Here is a 21557-nt window from a genome sequence, read left to right as displayed (position 1 = left end):
CTCTCTCTCTCTCTCTCTCTCTCTCTCCATACATATATATATATATATATTAGTAAATGTGGCGTGTAGCTCAAGGACATACTGACACCCAACCTGCTGAGCCACAGCCGCACCATCACTGTTCCTTCAGGGTTATAATTACTGTATGAAAGTTTTTGTGTTGCTAACCCACAGGAGATAATCCACAAATATGCACAAAATGACAGAATGATTTGCAGATATGAATAACTTTCTCTGTGGACATTTTGACACTTCAAAAATCACAATGAAGGTCATCTCAAGGCACGTCAAGGCAGGTACAATTAAATTTAAGCCGATTATGATCCAATTCATTGTAATAGCAACAATTTAATTAAAGTCCAGTTTATATAAAGCCAATTTAAAAGTAGCCTAGCTAAGGAAACCAACAGATTGCTCATAAACTTCTCTTTGAGCCAATACTTCATCCTGAACGTGCACGAGGCGACTGTAGAGAGAAAAAACTCCCTTTTAATAGGAAGAAACCTCCATCAGAACCAGAACCAGGAAGGGCGGCCATCTGCCTCGACCAGCTGGGGTTGAGAGGACAGAAAAGAGGAGACAACAAGCTCCATAACACCAGACCAGGGATACCTGCTGAGAGAGAGAAACACAAGTTAATGACAACAATGATGTCACATGTACATGGAGAGTAGAGAGAGGTGCATCATGGGAGCTCCCCCAGCAGTCTGGGCCCATAGCAGCATAACTATGGGATGTTTCAGGGTCACCTGAGCCATCCCTAACTATAAGCTTTATCAAAAAGGAAAGTTTTAAGCCTGATCTTAAAGGTAGAGAGGGTGTCTGCTTCCTGAACCCAAACTGGCAGCTGGTTCCACAGAGAGGGGCCTGATAACTGAAGGCTCCGCCTCCCGTTCTGCTTTTAGAGACTCTGGGAACCACAAGAAAACCTGAAATATTTATGAACCCTACAAAAACCTCATAATGTTCCAGTTTTTCAGAGAAATCTGTGCTCATCAGATCCCTCACCTGTCACCAATTAATCGTACATTGTAGGAATATTTTCTAACTTGTGAACAAATTCACCAATTAGACAATCAAATTTTTATCGTATTTTGGAAAATATCCCAAGTTGTCTTTTCATGTTTCTCAGATTACAAAAAAACACGGCCAGTGAGTGAATCCCATTTGACGATGGAGATGAAAGCCAACTTGTATAAAGAAAAATTCTGCTGTTTTAATGCTAAATTTGAATACTAAAGCAAATCTCTTCTGATATTTGATCCTTTTCGGTTTGCTGCTTCAGGTGGAATAGCATCGTGGAGCTGGTGGAGCAGAAGAAAGATCAGCTCGACTCGATGTTGCGCCTGCAGAATTACCTGCTGGAGTGCGCAGAGATAAAGTCGCAAATCCAGGAAAAGAGAAAAGCCATTGATGCAACCCAGTACATGGGCAGCGATTTGGGAGGAGTCCTCGCTCTACAGAGACGCCTTTCTACTATGGAGGGAGCCCTGTCTGTCCTGGAGCCCAAACTCCTACATCTGCAGGTACTGGAGCCATAGGACGAACATTACAGGAAGGCAGGTTTCAGGCTTTGGAAAAGAACAGAAGCTGACACTTTACAGATGTAACCTTTACACTTCTTCTTCTTTCCGCCTCTCCCTTTATCAGAGGTCGCCATAGCGATTTGGCACAACCCTCACCATTTATCCGGGCTTGGGACCGGCACTAGAAATACACTGGCTCGTGCTCCCCAGTAGCTGAGCGCTCACACTCACACCAACGGGACAATTTAGCAATTCACCAATAAACCTAATGTTTTTGGGGGGTGGGAAGAAGCCGGAATACCTGGAGATAATCACCTATGTTACCTTTACACTTACTGATGGTAAATGAACTGCATTCATGCATTGCTTTTCTGCAGGAGTCTCTAAAATCTCCTAAAATCTACCATTTGCACAGCACTTTTAAGTCCATACATAGCTGAATATGTGGGGAAATGTGGGGTTCAGGTTTCACACCTGCACGCTTTGACACCTGGACTGAAGGAACCAGAAATCGAACCACCGACTGTCTGATTGGGGGACGATCTGCTCCGTCTCCTGTGACAAAGTCACTGTTAATAACCGTTTAATGTCACAGGATATTAAGATAAAGGCTTCAGTCGCTGTTGATCATTCACGGTTACATCAAAAAGGCAACTGGAAGTGACACAGTTCCTAAAAAATCTGTGGGTTTAGGAAATAAAGCAGCATTATAAGGTTGAATTATTGTAATTGAATCCCTGTTTGGTGATGTAGGAGGAGGCGGAGCATCTGGCCACGGCTCACCCGGGTCGGGCCATGGAGATTCTGGTTCCGTTTGACGGCATCAGTGTGGAGTGGGAGGAGCTGAAGCGAACCCTGCAGGGATGCGAGGACTCGCTGATGGTGGCGAGCAGGCTGCAGAGCTTCATACAGGTCTGTGACTATGTTTCAGTTTACTGCCCCAGTCTCTCCTGGACTTTGCACTTGGGTTTAGTTCTTCTGGTCTTGGTTTTTGTTTTTATGATAATTTACTCTGTTTGCATTTGTCTCGTCTTGTTTCTGCAGTCTGTAGTAGTCCAGTCTTTAGTTACATTCATGGTTTGGTTTTGTTACTTTTGGCCAGTTAGTTTTTTCTTCTCAGCTCTGGTTTGTTTCATAAACTCACTCATAGTTTCCTCTTCATATTTAGGCCACAAGCTCCACTACTCACCTGTGTTTAATTGTCTCAGCAATCAGTTCAGTTCTCCTCTGTATTTAAGCTCCGTTACTTCTTGCCTTCCTCATGTTCTGTTCATTCCAGTTCTTGTTAGTTCCAGGTTTGTCTGTCCTTAGCTGTTGTTTTTCTCAGTTTAGTTTAGTGGCTTTCCGGCTCAGCTGGGTTCTCTGTTCCATTTTAGATAAATCAGTTAAGTTCCTTCAATCTCTGGTCAGTCTCAGCTCCGGTTCCACTAATACCTTTAGAGACTGTGTTGTAAAACTGTTGAACTACATGGTGACGGGGTTCTTACTCATGGGTCCTTCTTAGAAGTAACACACGACTAATGTTTTAATCAAATCTGAATTAACGCCCCCATAACTTTATGAGAACTCTCAACCTCTCACATGGATTCTGCAGTACTGTTAGATAACCCTTTAAATGAAAACACTCATGCGTGTACATGTAACAGTTTAGAAAACTTGATACACACTCCCTTCTGGAACAATCAGTGCACATTTTTCCCTTTTATAAAAGATTAATGGCCACCTTGAGCTTAAACACCTTCGGTCAGGGTTAAAGTGACGCATGTGATGTTTGTGACATTGCAGCACTGGCCGTTGTTTTTATTTTTCAAGGTGCTGAAGTCTCCCACAGGTACGTACATCACAGTCCAAAATGTTTTCCTTTGACACTGGACCAGCTTGGAGGTGAGCCGGCTCGTGTTCACAGCTGTGAACAGTCCCAAACACGTGATTCCTGAGTTAAAATAAGACCAAACTTCCTCCTTAAACACATTTATATGCTTCTGTAATTGTTGTGCGAGTTAGCCAATTCCACAGAGGAGTTTATTCATTTTTATAAGTGATAAAGTTTGTGCATTTAGAGCGTCTTTGCACTGGCTAGAGAGTGAATGTGCTCTCAGATAGCCTCTGCTGCCAGAGACCCCCCCCCCCTGTGGTCTCTGGCAGCCCCTCAGCAGGGCATTGACCCCAGGCTGAGAGACTCTTCTCTAGATGATAAACCTCAAAGGAGACGGCTAAGCAGCGAAGAAACCAGTCATTATTTTACAAATCTTGGCTTTATGTTTGCCAAAGAAACAAAGGCTCAAAGTGGCACTTCCTGTAAATTCCAGACAACAGAGCGCACCTGAATATAAGACGCACCCTCTAATTTTAAAAAGAAAATCCATTTTGTACTTGTATAGGCCGCACCGGATTATAAGCCGCGGGTGTCCACATTTTAATATGAGATATTTACACAGAAAGATGGATTTTTATGATTTTCAAACTTTAAATTAAATGCGTTTGGTAACATAAACAAATACACACTGCAAATGCCTTTTTTCCTCGAACAGCGCCTGTAACACCGGTGGTTTTAACTTAAATACCTATCGGTAACACACAAATACGTGGTGTAAATGCTTTTTTATCGAACAGCGCCTGTATCACGGCTGGTTAAAGAAAAAGAAAAAAAAGACGGTAGCCTACCAGGAAAAGTCATTGATCTCCTTCTTCATCTTCCTCCTGCACACTAAAACCATCAAAGTCATCTTCTTCAGTGTCCCAACTGAACAGCCTCAGAACTTCTTCACTCACTTCAGTCTCTTCGCTGTCGCTCACAATCTCATCTCAGATTGATCACCTTTAATTTAAAAGCTGCATCATATGCATTTCTTCTTTGTTTTTCCATGTTGAGTTTGAGTACAAATGGTCGATTTACAATAATTTAGCAGTGTTAGTATGTTTGATTTATCGTACAATTTCATTTGACCACTGTGAGCTATTCATTAATTTTATTGGTCTAATGTTACGAAGCAAAAAGAAAAAACACGTATTAACCGCACCGTATTGTAAGCCGCGGTGCTCAAAGCCTGGGAAAAAGTAGCGGCTTATAGTCCAGAATTTACGTTAATTCCAGTTTGTAAAAGGTTCAGCAGCTTATCAAAGAATATCAGGACTGATGACATGGGACTCATCCTTTTTTCCCGGTCATGTCAGGACCTGGACTCCTTCCTCACCTGGCTTGTCCAGACGCAGACGGCCGCCGCCTCAGACCAGCTGCCCAACAATCTGGAGGAGGCGGAGAAGCTCATCAACAAGCACGCCGCTCTCAAGGAAGAGATTGGACGGTAGGTGGCTTGACAATTAGCAGGTGTCATATTTGCTGTTATATGTATTGCTGTTTCTTCAATAAAAACGCATCAGGTTTCCAAAGAGCAACTACGCTTCTGTCTGTTGTGATTGACGCAGGTATGAAGAAGACTATGAGCGCCTACAAGCCATGAACGAGCTGCTGGAGTCTGAGGAGGCTCCTCTGCCTCAGGCCGCCCTGCAGCAGTGGCTTCAGAAGCTGGATGTCGGCTGGAACAAGCTCCTGGAGATGTGGGAAAGCAGGAGAGAAGTTCTGGTCCAGGCTCACATTTTTCATCTATTCCTACGAGACGTCAAACAGGCAGAATCCTTTCTTAACAACCAGGTGATGCATGAGAAAGTTCAGCAGGTGGTTGGGAGGAAGAAAAACACTCCGAAATCCACTCCTGTGTCACCATCTAATCATTATTATGGTTATATGTAAAACCAGTGTGACATATCACAGTCTACCTTATGGAGATGTTAACACACTGCCTTTATTTACTCCAGTTCCTTCAGGAATGATGTCTTTTTATGTTCTTATGTCTTAACATTAACACCTCAGAGCTGGTTTGGTTTGATAGAGAAAGACCAGAAGGAGCTGTAGACATTAGGATTGTTCTTCTAAAATTGAACGTCCGATTGAACTTGATAAAAAAAGCTGATTTTTATCATCAAATCTGCGGATTCACCTGCTGGTTTGCCACCACACTGAGGCAGACGGGGCTTTGCAAATTAAAGAGTTAATTCCTGCTCTTCAGCGCAGTCAGTTACAGCAGATCCCCTCTCAGAGGCTCGTTAAAATGCGTCTCTTTGGTTTGCTCATAGATCTTTACCAGGGACCAGCTGTCCAGCATTCTACTTCACTAAGTGTACATTTATAATGCGAGGATTTCTGTTTAAAAACACAAACTTTTTCAGCTTTTAAACTGTTGAAACAATGATTGAATGAAGTTGTTTAGGACCTGTGTGAAACAATGTAAACGATTCATTAATAATAATACCGACAGCAAAATAATAGCTGTCATTATCAATAAATTGGCTAGTTTTCAGTTTAGCTCTAGATGCTAATTGTGTCCATTTTTTTGCTCTAAGACCTGAAGATGTTGAATTTTACTGTCACATAAGCTGGAACAAATCAAATTGAAACTAATTTAATCTGGCACATAAATAGAATACGGATTTATTTTACAATAATCTATAGTTGTCTAATTTTAAGAGGCAGTTTCATGATCAAAACATCAATTGTTTTAGTTGATTTGTAATTCTTAAGTGTGATTATATGTTCTATTCTGAGCATTTCTGAGATTTTCTGTGTATCCTGAGCTCTTCACACTCAGCTTTGTCCATCGTCTAGCTTCGTTTTATCAGTTGAACCACAAAAAAACGCCACCTCACGGCTCTCTGTTCCAGGAGTCGGCCCTCGCTCACGTGGAGCTGCCCACCACGGTGGAAACGGTCGAGGCGGCCATAAAGAAACACAAGGACTTCACCACCACCATGGAGCTGAACCTGCACAGGATCAAAGCTGTGATCGAGGCCGGAGAGAGTCTGATCAGCCAGAGCAACATCTACTCCGAACGCATCAGGGAACGCGTCGACACCCTCGCCAACAGGTACGGCGAGTTTAAAGTAAAAATATGGGGAGAAAGAAGGGGAATTATTTAGCCTAAAGCCTGAACTGATTATCATTAAAGTAGAAGATGGTATCTTCAACTAGTGAGGATAGAACGTCTGTTTTAATTTCTTTTATAAGATACCAGCGCGCTCTCTCTTTAAGGTGAGGCTCCTCCAAGCTTTCACGCTTCATGCTGTCATTGCATTGTCCTGCCTGTGAATTTAGCAGATTATAAAGCTCAAAAATTGAAGCAGGTGTCCAAACGCAGCGTTACGACAGCAATAAAGAAGCAGCTAAAGTGCTAAAAGCAGAGACTCGCAAGTATGAAAGAAACAAAAGGCCCGGTCCGTCTGATCCAGCTCTGACACCTGAGCATGAAATCTGAGTGAAGGCTGAGCTGATGGCGTGTTCTCTGTGAATGGGGATGGGAAGGGGAGGGGGGGCGCCACCATATGGTTTTTGTATTAAATTAACATGAATTAACACACGGGGTGTTTATGAGACCAATGAAGAGCACAGAGAAACACACTCCATTCGACTTTTTCATCATTAGTCATGTAATTAGCAATTAATCACATTCGTTATTGTTCTTTTGGTTTTGTTTGATATATACATATACATATATATATATGTATATATATGTATATGTATATGTATATACGATATATACAGGGTGAGATTTGTGGAAAAAAAACAGAGGAGGGGTCATTTTGAGAAACATTTTATTCAGAAAAATGACCACACAACAGTGTGAAAACATGAAAACTGTTGATTCTTGTGTAGATAAACCTTACACTTAGGCTAGATAACGTAGGCGGTCGGCCTGTTTTGAACATGAACTTAACGGCTGCATTTGCAGAAATATTTTCTCAAAATATTGTTATTAAATTTGTCAAATAGAAATAAAATTTTAATTCTTTCACGAAATCAGTTCAACAGAAAACATGAAATACCACAATGTGCTGTCAAAATGTTTTTTTATTTTTTTTAATGGTTAATCTGATAGACTATAGGTTAGACTATGAAAACAGTATATATTTGTAAAATATGATGATATGCTGCTCTGGATTCTTTTAATTTTTTCTCCATTTGATTTAAGCTTTTGTTTTGGCGGGGATGACACCAACTCGGGTTGGTTTTCAAAATAAAACAGTTTTCTGCGAGCACAACGCCTCTGACTCGCTCCCGGTGGATTAAAATCACAGCACAATCAAAATGAACACGGACTTTTTGTATTTTGGTTGTGGGTGGGTGGGGGGTCAGGTTGGTGTGTATATATATATATATATATATATACCAACTTGAATCCAGTGTTAAATCATCACCAAAATATTCAAGCTCCGTGTTCCATATTTCTTTAAAAACAAAAAAACTAAGGGACAATTTCTCATTGCATCCTTTTTACATATCATCAAATAATGATGCTTATCTTACTGCTTCGGTGCCGTCATTGCTTGAGAATAGATTGTGTTCCTCTGCTGAGGCTCTTCCTTCGAAGCCAAATATTGTCAGAAAACATGACTAAACTGTGTGGAACTTTATCTTTTTATAACTAAAGATACAAAGCCAGTGTAAACAGTCTCTTTGTGGTAAGTTATGGTGACTAATGTAGATCTAAATCATGTTTCTTTCTCTCGCTCAGGGGAAACCAGAACAGAGAGTTGGCCCAGCAGTGGCTGGAAAAGCTGAACGACCAGTGGGAACTTCAGAGGTTTCTCCAGGACTGCCACGAAGTAGGAAGTTTATGTTGTTGCTGCGCATAACAAGCTCAATATGGCTGTTTTTTAGAATGTCATTATATGGAAAATCATCTCTCAATGCGGAAACTTTACACATTTTGTTCTTGTTTTTTTGTGTTGAAAGACTCAAAGCTGCAGATTAAAAGTTAACAATCGATTATTTGAGCTTATAAATCAAACTGTTATATTACAGAAGGCTTGATAACACAAATTAACCTTTTTTTAATGGATAAACACTGATGGTAGGATTATGGAGGACTGAAACTGCCATAATTTGAAATAAATGCAAATATATATAAATGGCAAAATGAATTAGTTGATATGATAATAAATGTTACTAAAAGTTAAATGAAAAAATAATTTAGTAAAAATAAACACATTTTCTATGCTTTAATTAAAGTTTTATTTGTTATTTTGATCGAAACATTTAATTCGATCAAAATAGATTAATAACAATATAAAGTATTGATCTAAAATTAAATACAGCAATAACAGAGAAAGAAATTAAATATATTCCTGTTAAAATAACGAATAAAACTGAAAACTGTAAATAAATAGCAACTCTGAAACAAGTTTAAATGAATGCAGTTTGAAACTGTGTAGAAATGTATTTGTTTCTCTATTATTAAATTATTTTTACATACATTTTTTGTTTTATTTAATTTTGATATGGTTTCTTTAACATATAACCTTTTTTATTAGTCAGTTGACATATTTTTGTATTAATTTCAGATTATGGCAGTTTCACTTCTCCATAATCCTATTTTCAGTGTCATACTTATTAATTTTTAATGAGTTATTAAGCCTTCTGTAACACAATAGTCTTATTCCTAAACGTGACATGAAGCACTTTATTCCTGCTCTTCATGGTCAGAGCTAAACTTGGTATTTGAATCCACAAAGTTTAATTAAAACAGGATTTTATGGATAATCTGGAGCAGTTTTGGCTCACATCTGCAGCTCAACCTGCAGAGTCACTCTTTTCTCTCTGGGCCAAAAAAGCTTGTTTAGTTTCAGCAACTTTCTCTATTTGGCTCTGTTTAATAATTCAGCAGCACACTTCCTCATCACTAATTCAAAGGAGGAAGAGTGAAGCTCACTGTGTGCACGAGAGTGTGTGCATGTGTGTCAGAAATATGTGTGTGTGTGTGTGTGTGTGTCGGCCTCTCTATTTGTATGTGGTATGAATGTTTGAGGAAATCCATGCATGAGGAGTCATCACTTGGGTTTCGATGTGTTTTTATATGTGTGTGTGTGGCACAGTGGGTGTGTGACACTGCGTCAGTCTGCTGGAAACTGAGCTCTCCGCTGGCAGGGTGTGTTCTTCTGTTCGGCCAAGGCTGCACCCTTGTGTCTCCTGCTGTTATACACAGTCAGACGTGCACAGATTAATGCCATCTGCAGTTTCTACTCTACTCTTTGTGACCTATGGGAAGCACAATTATTTATTTTTATTAGGAATTGCTTTCAGTGCTCCTTCAACACTGTTATTGGCCAATCAGGCGTGGGTGTGTGTGCCACAAATCAAACTATTCCAGTTTGTGACAATAACTGTAAGAGGTGCTTTATGAAGTCTTTGCAGACTTTGTATGTTTTTACTCTTATTAGGGGCTTTCCACACTACTGTGATGACATCATCGGCGTGCGCCGCTGCAGCACAGCTTATTTACTCTGCTCTGTGACGGTCAGCTATCTTCACACGAAGTTTGCTACTGCTGGTTTTGTGCAACATGGCAGAATATTTATCAGATTTTGACGACGTGGACGACAACTTTGAGTACAATGGACGTCCTTACTGTTTTAGAGCCAGAGCATAGGGATGAGGAGCTCCTGGAAAGGAGGATGCAGCAGTGTAGAAAGCCCCCGATAACAACAGTGCGGCAGCTCTGAACTAACAGAGCAATAGTATGCGTTCGTTCATTCATTCGTCTTAAAGTATTGGTGAAATAAACACAGATAATGCCTTATTTAGAGGCTGTATTGTCTATGTCCTGTTCACTCCGTTATATGGATATACGCCGATCTCGAGTGATCTAAAGAGCATCCGAAGGACGCCGACTTTCACCAAAATGTTATCGATGAGTAGAAAAAAAACTGAACTTCCCCTTTAAGTTTACTTTAAGTTGTTCAAAGGAACGCTAGAGAAGGTTGTGATCCTTGAAACTATTAAAACTATGTGCTTCTGACCTCCCGGGAAACTACCTCCGAGGCTGAGATATGACAGATCACCACTTTGGTTTCCTGTCTGGCTCAACAACTAGATGACACTTTCACCACAGTGAACACAAATAATGTAAAATAGATAGATGAAACATTATTGTAACAGATGCAGTAACTACACCCAAGTTTGAGAGAAAGTGAGGAAGAAGAGCTGAAATGTACGAGCAGGACAGGTGACGAGATGATGATGATGGAGAGAGAGTTTAGAGGAAAGAGAAGAGGATGGCAGACAGATGCAGAGTTAGGTTTATAATCATGAAAAGAATACAGTCATGATCATTTCTCCCTCTGTTCATCAGAGGAGATTGATACTGAGGCTGATTCCTGTAATAAAACATGTTTATATACTCCAGGTATTTACTTTCATGCTCTGTACCGTGTTTAACAGGAAGTACACACTACAACTCCAGCCTGTTCATCCATATTTTGTTGTTTATCAGACAATGAAATGAAAGTGATTACCTTATCGTCATCATCTCTGTCTCACAGATAAAGCCTCGTTTTAACACCTCCGTTCTGTTTCAGACTAACACAGAAATAAGTTCTTCTCATGTAAAAATATTTTTTGCAAATTTCACACCAAAATCTTGCAAGTTTGCAGCCTTTGAAAATGTTCTCGACTAACTTGCAATACGTCGCACATGTCTTGATTTCACAGATGTGACACGTTCACGTCCTTCACAGCTTGTTTAGGTTTTTGTCCTCACAAATAAAATTTGTCATACAGATAAAGTTATTTTTTTCTAACTTTATTTGCTCTGAAGTGTGGTATTTAAGGCCTAAAAAAAGGTGAATAAAAAAGGTTTGTGTACTTCAAAATGAGTCAGAAGCTCATGGTTTCAAGCTTCACAATCTTCTGGTGTTACTAGAAAAGGTAGATTTTTGTTTTTATTTCAACATCTTCCTCAGTGTTACTGATTTAAAGAAGCTTAAACTTGGCTGGTGCTGTGGAACTTGGGGTGTACGTTGTGTTTCTGCCTCTTTGTGTGCACAGCTGGTCATGTTCCCATCTTGTTCTTGTATGTTTAAAAATGATTTTTTAACTCAGCTGCAAGCTGCTGTCCAAATGTGACTTCCATGATTCTTGGTAGCAGTCTCTACAGTTTTGGACATCGCTTCATGTTTCACGAGTGTCTGACGCTCTGTTTCGATGCTTTTCTGAACAGCAAATAGTTTAATAAAGTTGCCTCAAAGATGCAGTACAGAAGGACTTTTAGAATACCGGCTTGTGTCCACCGTGCCAACAGAGCCCACAAAGAAATGAAAAGCTACTCAAAATTCACCTGAAAATATCAAGAGAAAACACTTCAAAGTTCTCCAAATGTGTGTATTTCATGAATTCAGGTGTCACGGTTCATTGTGTGAGGTTGGAGGAAAAGGCCACAAATGCAGGACGAATGTGGTAGATGAAGGATGGTTTTAATCAAAGGTGCTGCTGTGGCAGAAAGTGCAAAAACAAATTAAAGAAGAAACAACTAAAGGATTGGTGGACAGACTGACTCAGGAAACTAACCGGGAATTAAAAAAAACCTCAAGGAAAGGACAACATTAGTAATCGACAGATACTTTTTTTTAAGGCTGATACCGATTATTTTTATTCCCCGATATGTGCTGATCTGAGATCTGGCAAAGGAACAAGGGAGAACCAGGAGAACATATCCTGAAGGAGTGATGGGGGGATTAACAACAGGTGGGGCAGTTAGCAGCGGAAACCAGGTGTTAGACAACTGCAGGAAAGCTAACAGGAAGGAACCAAAGGAGGAGGTTTGGGTTTGAAAAATAAAGAAATAAGACATGAAAACAAGAACAAAAGGAAAACCCAAACACAAAAACTTATGGATCAGGACATTAAGTAGTTCAATTAGAAAAGACACTAAAAAGAGAAGCTCAGACTCCATGAACTGCAGCAGATCCTGCAGAGCGCCCTCCAGGTTGGCGCCTCAGCCCACCACGCTGAGGAGTTCTTCTCAGGTGGAAGGTGGAGTCAAGGTGGATGTGGGTGAAAATGAGGAAAAGCAACATTTTTCAATGAGAAGAGGCATAATAGAAGAGCCGTACGCCTGCTGTGATCGGATGAATGAGAAAGAGCGGGAAGCAGGAGGATAAAGGAGTGGCTGGAGAGTGTAAAGATGTCTGAATAATGCCAACAGGACACCAGGGTTGGAGATCAAACCTTTATCTGCAGTACAGCTCTGTCTTCAGGACAAAGGTGGACTAAAGAAGTGGAATAAGTTTGTGGAAAGAGGTGGATATCCCTTATTATTTCTGCCCCTTTTCTTCTTCTCTACTTCTGTCTCCTCCCCTTCACCCATTCATTCTCATTCATCCTGCCACGCCTTTCCTGGCCCCTCCTCGCTCCTCTCATTCAGTTCATTTACAGTCTCGGAGGGCGTCAGACTGTGAAAACCTCAGCAGTTTTGAGTCCTTACGTGTACCTGTGAGTTCGTGCCTCTGAATGTGTGAGGCGTGTTTACTCGTGTTTCCTTAAATGTGATAACTCCAAGAATAAAGTGACACAGCGACAAAGGCAGGGGGTGTTAGACTGAAACCCAGGCTAGATCTGTAACAGGAAAGAAAGCAGTGAGTGTGTCCAACTGCAGGATGTATCACCGCTCTGTCCAGCGTCTCTTTCCCTCTTCTCCTCCTCTGCTGCTTCTATCTCTCTTTTTTCCCCTCTGCTTTACCACTGCAGCAGCGTCAGGCGAGCTGGAGACGGAGCGTACAGCTGCCGGAGACTGCTGCAGAGAGGAGGATACGTGCAGAGTGGGAGGGGGGAGGATGGACCGGGAGCAGCTGCACGAGAGTTTAGAGCAGGAAAAGAAACATTTAGAAGAAGAAAGAAAAACTGTTCGGCCAAGTCTTTTATCTCCTCACATTCGTCTGTGGCTCCTGCTCTGACACCCTTTAAACCCTCCCCCATCCACCTTCCACAGCTCAGCATCATTAGCCGTGACCGGCGAGCCCGGAGGCGTTGCCTACATCTCCCTGCCCCCCCAAAATCACAGTCCATGCTTTGGTCCTCCTCCTCCTCTTCCTCCTCCTCCTATGAGCCTGTTCAATCACTCAGCCGCCTGCTCGCTGAGGGTGTGAGGCAGGGGAGGGGAGTCTGTGGACCGGCTGGGCAGCCTGCCATTTTATTGTTGTGTGGAAGAGGTTTTTTTTTTTTTCTTCCTCGTCTTTCAGTCAGTCTTTCCCTCATACTCGTCACAGATCCACCCCCTCCCCTCCCCTCCCTCCTCTTACAGTGAATCCCGAGCAACACACCAAGGAGGGAGAGGAAAGAGAGTAGCGCAGCCTCAGTGTGAAGTCTTCAGTCCATCTCTTCCCTCCAGTATTGTTGTTCTTATTTACCAATCTGCCTGCTTGTGTTCGGCTCTCCACGAGCCACCTCTTTTTTTTCCTCTCCGCGGTGAGGAGCGTCTTTGCATGTGTGTGGCGGCAGACAAGCGAGGATGCGGACATCAGCGGCTGTCTGCAGCTTCCACAACCCTGCGGGCTGTTCCCCTTAAGCGCAGCCGGTAAACGAGTTATTCACTTTACGCTCGGCTCAGAGAGCTGGGATGGAGGTGCAGGTGGAGGTAGTGCATGCAGGTATGCTGGTGTGTGGGGTGGGTGGGGGATGCTGCCGATGCTGACCTGAATATTTTGGCGGTGCTGTCAGCGCAGGCGTGAGACGGTTTCACTGTGAGCGTTTGCCTCACAAAGACAATCGGTTAAAGATGCAGATCTTACTCTTTGATGGAGAGTGGAGGTGTGCTCGCTGTGTGGGTGTGTGTTAACACACAGTGGTGGTGGGTGTGTGTTAACACACAGTGGTGTCATCTCTAATGTTGTGTGCACATGTGAATTCCAGCCGCCATGCTTGTTGGTGCACGTGTGTCTGCCTTCACGTGACTGTTGTGCGTCATTGACCATTTACGTCTGTATGTTTGACCTTGTATTTCCTCTGTATGTGCTGCTGCTCTGTTAATCTACAGTAAAATCTGCTATTTAATAGCTAATGTAATATAATTATGAAAATGTAAACGTGGGCGTCACTCATGAAAACAAATGTGCCTTTTGAGAACATGACATAGTTACATGAAATGAAAAAGCAGCAACAGTTATTCACAGTGTTTGTCCTCTCCTTCTCCTCCTCTTCCTGCCTTCCTCGACCAGCTGGGGGACTGGGTGTATGAGAAGATGCTGATGGCGAGAGACAGCAGCCGAGACGAGACCCAAAAGCTCCATAAGAAATGGCTGAAGCACCAGGCCTTCATGGCCGAGTTGGCCCAGAATAAGGAATGGCTGGACAAAATTGAAAAGGTGAGAGCTGTTTTCCTTCATCGCTGACGCTGAGGTTTCCTGCAACATTCTGCTTTTGAGTAAATTTAACTCGTTATGACATGTCTGACTTTGGACTTTTAGACGTAAGCCTGCTTGAACCATCTCTACCACTCGGTTTAGGTACTATATGAAAGTTTTAAGCATCTCTTTAGAAAACAGATTCTTCCTCTTATTGCCTTCAACAAGTGTTTAGTAACATCTTTCTGTTTTTTTATTCTCATGAAATGGGATTTTGAATAGGTTTCGATGGTGATAGTCTTTGTTGATGCTTTATTTGTTGTCATCCAGCATGTTTCTTTCAAAGTGTTAAGGCAGAGTTTTAAATTGAGGGTGGAGCTCTGTGAGCCTCGACGCCCCCTCTTTTCTTATTAAGGAGATTTCTGCTGGAAGTCGAGCTCTTGTCTAAAGCTGCAGGCGATTCGGATGTAACTGAGTGGACCTGGGCTGACTTTGGGCTGTCGCCTCTGCTGTGAGCTGAGACTGGATGTATAAAATCACCACAGGACAGTAGAACTGTAGTTCAATGCAATATTTCATCAGATGTCTCTGTTTTATCCTTCATTTGTGTGGTTCTTTATGTTGTTTGGGCCTTATTGTCATGAGTGTCGGCAGAAAAATACATAAAAACAATGTTTGGCATGAGGAAAATCTAAGAGGACTTGTGTTAAAATCTTGGAAGGGTTTATTAGAAGAGGCCAACTCGTGTTAAAGTTCAACTTATTCACTTTTGTGCATTTGTGATGGAGTAAAGCAGCATATCAGGTCACGGAGGTGGTCGTATTTTTGGAGTTTGGGGTTTTGACAGGACACATGGAGCCCTTGGCCCCATATGGACTGAGAATCAAACTTATGGCTGTTCTCGTGAAGCTATAAACAAATCAAGGCTGCACATCTGTTCTGAGAAAAACCAAAGACTTCAGAGAAGAAACGGTCCATTGATTATACTTATGTTCTCTGACTTTTTCCACACTGAGTGTATTTGAGCCGTTTAATTTCATGTTGTAACGGGCCACACTGTTCACTGGCAGCTCGATCCTCTGCAGTCTCACACTGGGCAGGGCTGAAAGTAGACTCCTCTGATGGAGACAAAGGAAACAGAGTCAAGGCACAACACTGCCGTGTGGTGTTGGTGCTCAGACTGTAGAAGGAAACAACCCTTTACACGATGAGGCTTCAGCAGAAATGATACAGAAAGTGGCTGTACTCCTTCAAAGGACTTTTTTCTGCATTTTCACTGGGAATCAACTGCAAACCTGCTTAATTCCAAAGGAGTTTATCCTGTGAAATGCATTTAAAGGCACTTTATATGACTCAGAGACAGAGTCATAAAGATGTATATAGTTTTATTGACCTTTTTTAGTACAATTTCTATCTTGTAGCTGAAATAAAGCAAAAAGGTCATGGATTTGATGCTTTCAGGGCCTAAGATATGAGAAATCATTCCAAATTTTCCATTTTATAGACAAAACATAGGGTATATATGATGGAAAAAATGATTGAAGTGACTTTGGTTAACTTTGTCACACACAGTCAGATGGAACATTGAAGCTTAAACAAGCAAAAAAAATGCTGCAAAACAAAAAGCTGGAACGTAAAAATTGATGCATTATTGAAAAAGAAGGCAAACGATGCAGGTGCATCAAAGTGCTTCAAGATGACTAACTTCATGTTGACATTTTGTGATGTCGTAGTGTATTTCTTTAGCGCTTTGAAAGCTTCTGTAAACAGTTTATGACACATGTTCTTGTGTTTCAAATACACGGGCCAGACGGGGCTCTCAGACAGGCCTGGGGGAGTCAGGCGCCACATAGCTCCCAGAGCACCTCCTCGCTTTGCATTCTTCAGAGGGGAAAAAGTAGCGTTAGTTAAGCACGTTGATCAACTGTAAGGATGTGAGTCTCCTCTTTGTGGTCAGACTGTAGCTCCACCTCTGCATCAAACTTCTCAAACTTCACCGGGCTCTTCAGCCATTTATCGATTGCACTCATCACGGCGTCGGTGTCCCGATCAGTGATGACTGATCATACTGCTTAAAGCACCTCTTCAGTCTGATTTTGGGGCTTGAAGAAGTCTCCCTGATGCGCCACACAGCAGTTCATGATCAGTCTGTTGGTGAGCGTGGTTTTTACCTCCATTGGTACAGATGTACTTTATTTAAAAGTCGTTTAAAACGCCAATAAACCGGGTCAGGGACAGGCGCTCAGACGAGAAGAAAGCTTAAAAAGGGAAGGTTGCAGCAGCAAACATCAGCTACTGGAGTCTGATTAACAACTATGCGATAATGGCTGTCAGTTGAAATAAAGCAAAAATATCATGCCAGGTTTTAAATGAATAACTGGCAGGTTATTCAACACTTAAAGGTATTAATTGTAGCCATAGTTGAAATACTTGTACTGTACTTGGTTATTTCTAACTACATTATAGACATGATTAAAGTAATAATGCAGCAGCTCAATACATAAAGCATTTCAGTTTATACAGATCAGTGTATCAAAGCATCAAGAGCCATTAAAGGTGCATATGGGATGGAGCTCAGTGCAAAAGATTTAACTGATGAGCTTTACGGGCATATAAAGGTGAACATAGAAAAGCCTCTCAGGTCGTCCAGCTGTTCTTGTTCCAGGTGACATCTCCCCAACTAGCGTCCTTCTTGTGTTATTTTCATCCTCGATGGCAGCTGCTGGGAAGTTGGTGTGCAGAGATCGTGTTGGTGTGTCAGCTCACACCATCCCAGGCTCATGATGTGGGGGCGATGGCTGACTGATGTGTAATCATATATAATGACATGATGCTGAGAGTGCAGCACTTCCTGGGTCATGTGTCTCATAGAGGAAAAGCTGAGTTACCGCAAAGCCTTACAGCGGGAGACTGAAAAAACAAGAGTCTTCTTGTTGTTTTTGAATGAGTTTTTGACGTCTAAAGATCGGCTTTAGTAGCCTGACATGTTGTGAGGAGCTCCAGAAATATCACATATGCTGTTTGTTCTTATGTATGAGGTGCATTATACAGCTTTTACGCCCACAAGCATCAAGCTGAAGTATCAGCACAATGCTAGGTGCATTTTTCAGATTAAAAGGGTGTAACTGGGCTGACAAAACAAGAAAAGAAGAACAAAAGTTATATTAAATCTTCCTCTACTCAAACAACGCCAAAATCCTGAAATGTTCTCTCTCAAATATTCTCACAATTTAAAAGTTATACAGATGAAGATAAAAAGACATCTTACTGTGGGGAAAAAATGCTGTTTATAAACTTTTACAGTGCCAATGGGAGCTGAACATATGCTCATCATCACGCCTAAGAACTGTTAAAGGCTCAAAACGCTGGCTTTAGAGTTCATGTTTTAATGTAAGGACTGATTTCAGGTTGGTAAAGCTCTGTCTGTCCTCACCAGTATAAAAGTGTTGGGTGTTGGTTTAGCTTCGCTGGTCTCGGCTCCTACTCTTCAGCGGCAGACTCGCTGTTGGGAGATTGACAGGGTTTAGTTTCTGAAGTGATACACGGAAGCCATGTCCACCCGAAAAGCTCTCTCCATGGCTGTGGCCTGAGCAAGATAACGCTCAGTATTTCACTTTCACTTCATGGCTGTCCTGATAAGGTTTTAGTCTTCGCCGACTAGTGTCAAGAACGTTGTTCTGGAGGCATCCTGTGGAATAAAGACGCACAACTGGTTTATTTCCCCAGTGTAACTCGTCTTGTCGCTGTGTTCATTAACTTTTTCTGTTGGTCTCTTTGCACAGTTCTGTAACTCAAGCCTGGATGTGAAATTGCTTTGCTGATATTTTCACTAAAAACACATTAAGCTTTGTAAAAGATGGGTGTATGTACCGTGAGTATGTTAGCTGTGGTTCTGTTCATTATTGTCACGGCTTGAGCACAAGCCGTCAAGAATTTGGACTGAAATGCAGACCGAATAGGATACAAAGATAAAAGGTTTATTAGATAGTTGTGGTAGCTTAGTCGGAGTAGGATCCAGACACTGGAGGATTCTGCAGGAGGGAGAGGGTTAGAATGATCCTCCGTGATGGTAGATTATTAATCCAAAGGGAGTAAATAGTCCTTTCTTATGAGAGGGAGGAAGTCCGTGAATGAGGGGAGAGCGCTGGCTGTGTCAGCTTTGGATCCGAGTCGGCGGTGAGGCGAGCAGGCAGGTGGTTGATAATGGCTGGCTTGGATATCCAGGATAAGGCGAGGCAGGTTCAAGGAAACCAGGACAAAAGGAAGAGCAGGCGAGGCAGGTAGAAACACTGAAGATAGTGAGACGATGTGGCGAAGACTCATTAGGAGCTCGTAACTATTGAATAAAAGAGAGACCCCAGTATTAAACTACACGCAAAAAGGTCTCACTGATTTTAGGGGATCACATTGTCATGTGGTTTATTTTGCTTCAGACAGAAGGTACTGAGTGTGTGGCCAAGGATGGCAAAAAGTGCTGAATCCATAAAGTTTAGGACTGTCATGAAATCTCTGTCCTGGGCTCTAAAGGCTGCTTTGTGTGAGTCAGTGTGTCCTTGTGTTTACGACTGGAACAAGCGAACACGCTGTGAATCAGACTAATGTTAAACTCTTTTGGAAGTTCAACACAAACATAAATCACAGCAGATATTTTGTTGAGATGTGGAGCGCCACAGAAAAACTGTAGTTGTTCCTAATTAGACTGCACATGACATAGATGTTCAGTCCTGTCCTTTCACAGTAAAGTGTGAGTAACTCGTCCTCAGTGTTGCAGGGAAATCGCAGGATGAGTTCGGCTCTGTGGCAGCGCTCAGCCACTCTATTTTTATATTTATGGGAGACTTAAAGAGTTAAAATTTACCTGAGAAAAAGCACTCAGGAGAAGATGAGAGTAACAGCCTTTCTTTAATGTCAGTGAGTGTCTGTCTCCAGCATGTGAGGCATGTTTTCAGGATCATCGTGCACCTTGCGTTGCGCCGTTGGCATGTTGTGACGTCAATCAGACGGCTGCAACTGGAGCAATGTGTCTCCCGGTATCCTGTGCTTGCGATGGTTGCCAAGCAACAGCTGCCCGCTCGCCTTCTCCCCCTCCTCGTTCACTTTCCCTCCTCCTGTAGCTCTTGCGTGAAGGTCAGTCCTCCATCCCATCCTGTTTCTTGGGCTTCTTTCCCTCAGTTCTTCTCCCATTCTGGCCTGTAAACTGATTAAGGCCTCGCGTCATCTGAGGATCTACCGATGCAATCTTTGAGAAAGTCTTTTTACCAGACAGTTTCGTGATTGGTCACCTGATTCACAGTAAAATAACGGTGAATATTAGACTGATTATTTGTGGGTAAATCAAGTGTTCTCCTGCCACCACAGTCCAAGGACATGCTTGTTGCACGGATGTGCGTCTGGGACAACTTTCAGCAACTCTCTGCAGCACAAAACAGGCCCAGAAGATGGATGATGCAAACACAATCCGAAATAATTTCCCTTTCTTCTTCTCCTCCTATTTCACATGCAGTGCAAGTTCTTTACCTGATTTGAACCTGAAACTTATCTCATCTGTGGTCTGTCGGCAACAACAATGCAGTTTTTACCTCAACTTAAACACGTATGGATGTTTTTATGTTATAACCTTTGGTTTCAGACTGAAGGGCCTTGATATCGCAGCATATTTGTAAATCAATGATCCTGAATGCTGAGACAGGAAGCTGCACTAATGGTAAGAAACAGGAGACACAGGTTAAGTGTTGTGAATCTCATGTTGTATGATCTTATCTGTAGATGTAAGTGGGATAAATGTATCTTGGTTATGTTTGCAGCATATATTTATATATCTGTTTTTTGACTTGATCAATTTTCCTCCTGATTTGTTGATCTGGAAATTGCTTATTTAGCATTCCAGAGATTTGTGGCCTGTGCAGCATTTCCTTTCAAGACCATGGGGCAGTAAAATCTCCACCCTTGAGAATCCTCTTGCATCTTTTTCATGCATCTCTATTGGAAGAAGCTGAAATGCAAGGAAGAGATGCCCATGTAGCAGTGAGATCTGGCCGGGCCACAGCAGAAGGTGTTAATGTGGCGTAGTACAGAGGTCCAAATGTAATAAGCTGAGGTTTGCAATGTTCTGAGTGTGTAGTGCAGTGTTTAATCAATAACTGCTGTTCTGTCGCTGCAGAATGACTGGGCTTCCTGTGAACTATGACAGTTTGTAAATTAATGACTTCAGCAAAAGTTTAAATCAGAACTTTTTGTAACGAGGAAACAAACAGGCCAGATACAAGAATACTTTAGTTGAGCCACCAGTGCAGGTCCTTCTAGGTTTTAGAGCTAAAAATTAATGAAACGTTGGTCTCAACGCTTCTTAGGAAATGTGGAGGTCGCTCCGATAGAGATCATAAAGAAGCTGCTGTCTGTTGAGGTTGATGTGTCCAGTACACGGTGAATATTCACTCTTCTCTGCCAGCTGAAACCCGGTGGGCTTTTGATTCTGATCCCCCTCAGTCCTGTCATGCTTTATAACTGACCTCATTAATGCGCTAAGAAAGACAAGCTCCACGTCTGATCCCACTTTAACTCCCTTTGTCTGTGTCATAACAGTTAAAGAATAATAAACCAACAGATGTATTTACTTTAAATCAGCAGTGTTTGGTGTCGCTTTGAGTTTGGAGCAGCCAACAGGATCGATTCCTGAGCTGTTGGCGCACAGTCAGTGTATCAGAAGAAAACAGGGTAAGAAAAAAGGATTTTCAACCATGAAAATGCACCCATCTCTTCCATTCTCTGTATATACTTTATGTGACAGTCTCACTGACAATTCCCTGTGTGCATTAAGCTTTGACCTGTGCTTCTGTGCTGGTTCTGCAGTGTATTAGAAAGTGT

General features: G+C 42.0%; 1 protein-coding gene across 5 annotated transcripts in view; it reads left to right on the top strand.

Annotated features, from left to right (window-relative positions):
- Positions 1-21557, top strand: part of LOC140314068 (spectrin beta chain, non-erythrocytic 4) — an 81687-nt gene that overhangs the window by 33401 nt on the left and 26729 nt on the right. For 4 of the 5 annotated variants that reach the window (XR_011917111.1, XR_011917112.1, XM_072392097.1 and 1 more), the window contains exons 19-25: positions 1286-1526; positions 2280-2438; positions 4701-4831; positions 4953-5178; positions 6246-6448; positions 8093-8183; positions 14568-14714. Coding sequence is in view for 3 of the 5 variants with exons in the window: in XM_072392097.1 (XP_072248198.1) it covers positions 1286-1526; positions 2280-2438; positions 4701-4831; positions 4953-5178; positions 6246-6448; positions 8093-8183; positions 14568-14714 (1198 nt within the window). In the remaining 2 variants the exon portion in view is untranslated. Of the gene's footprint in view, positions 1-1285; positions 1527-2279; positions 2439-4700; positions 4832-4952; positions 5179-6245; positions 6449-8092; positions 8184-13628; positions 13928-14567; positions 14715-21557 lie in introns of those variants that run through there. The other variant, XM_072392098.1, reaches the window with a different exon arrangement.

This window comes from Leuresthes tenuis, unplaced genomic scaffold (assembly GCF_036924035.1).
Source record: "Leuresthes tenuis unplaced genomic scaffold, fLeuTen1.0.hap1 SCAF_9, whole genome shotgun sequence".
Taxonomy (NCBI): domain Eukaryota; kingdom Metazoa; phylum Chordata; class Actinopteri; order Atheriniformes; family Atherinopsidae; genus Leuresthes; species Leuresthes tenuis.
The sequence above is the reverse complement of the archived record's forward strand: the minus strand, read 5'-3'. Positions and strand labels throughout refer to the sequence as shown.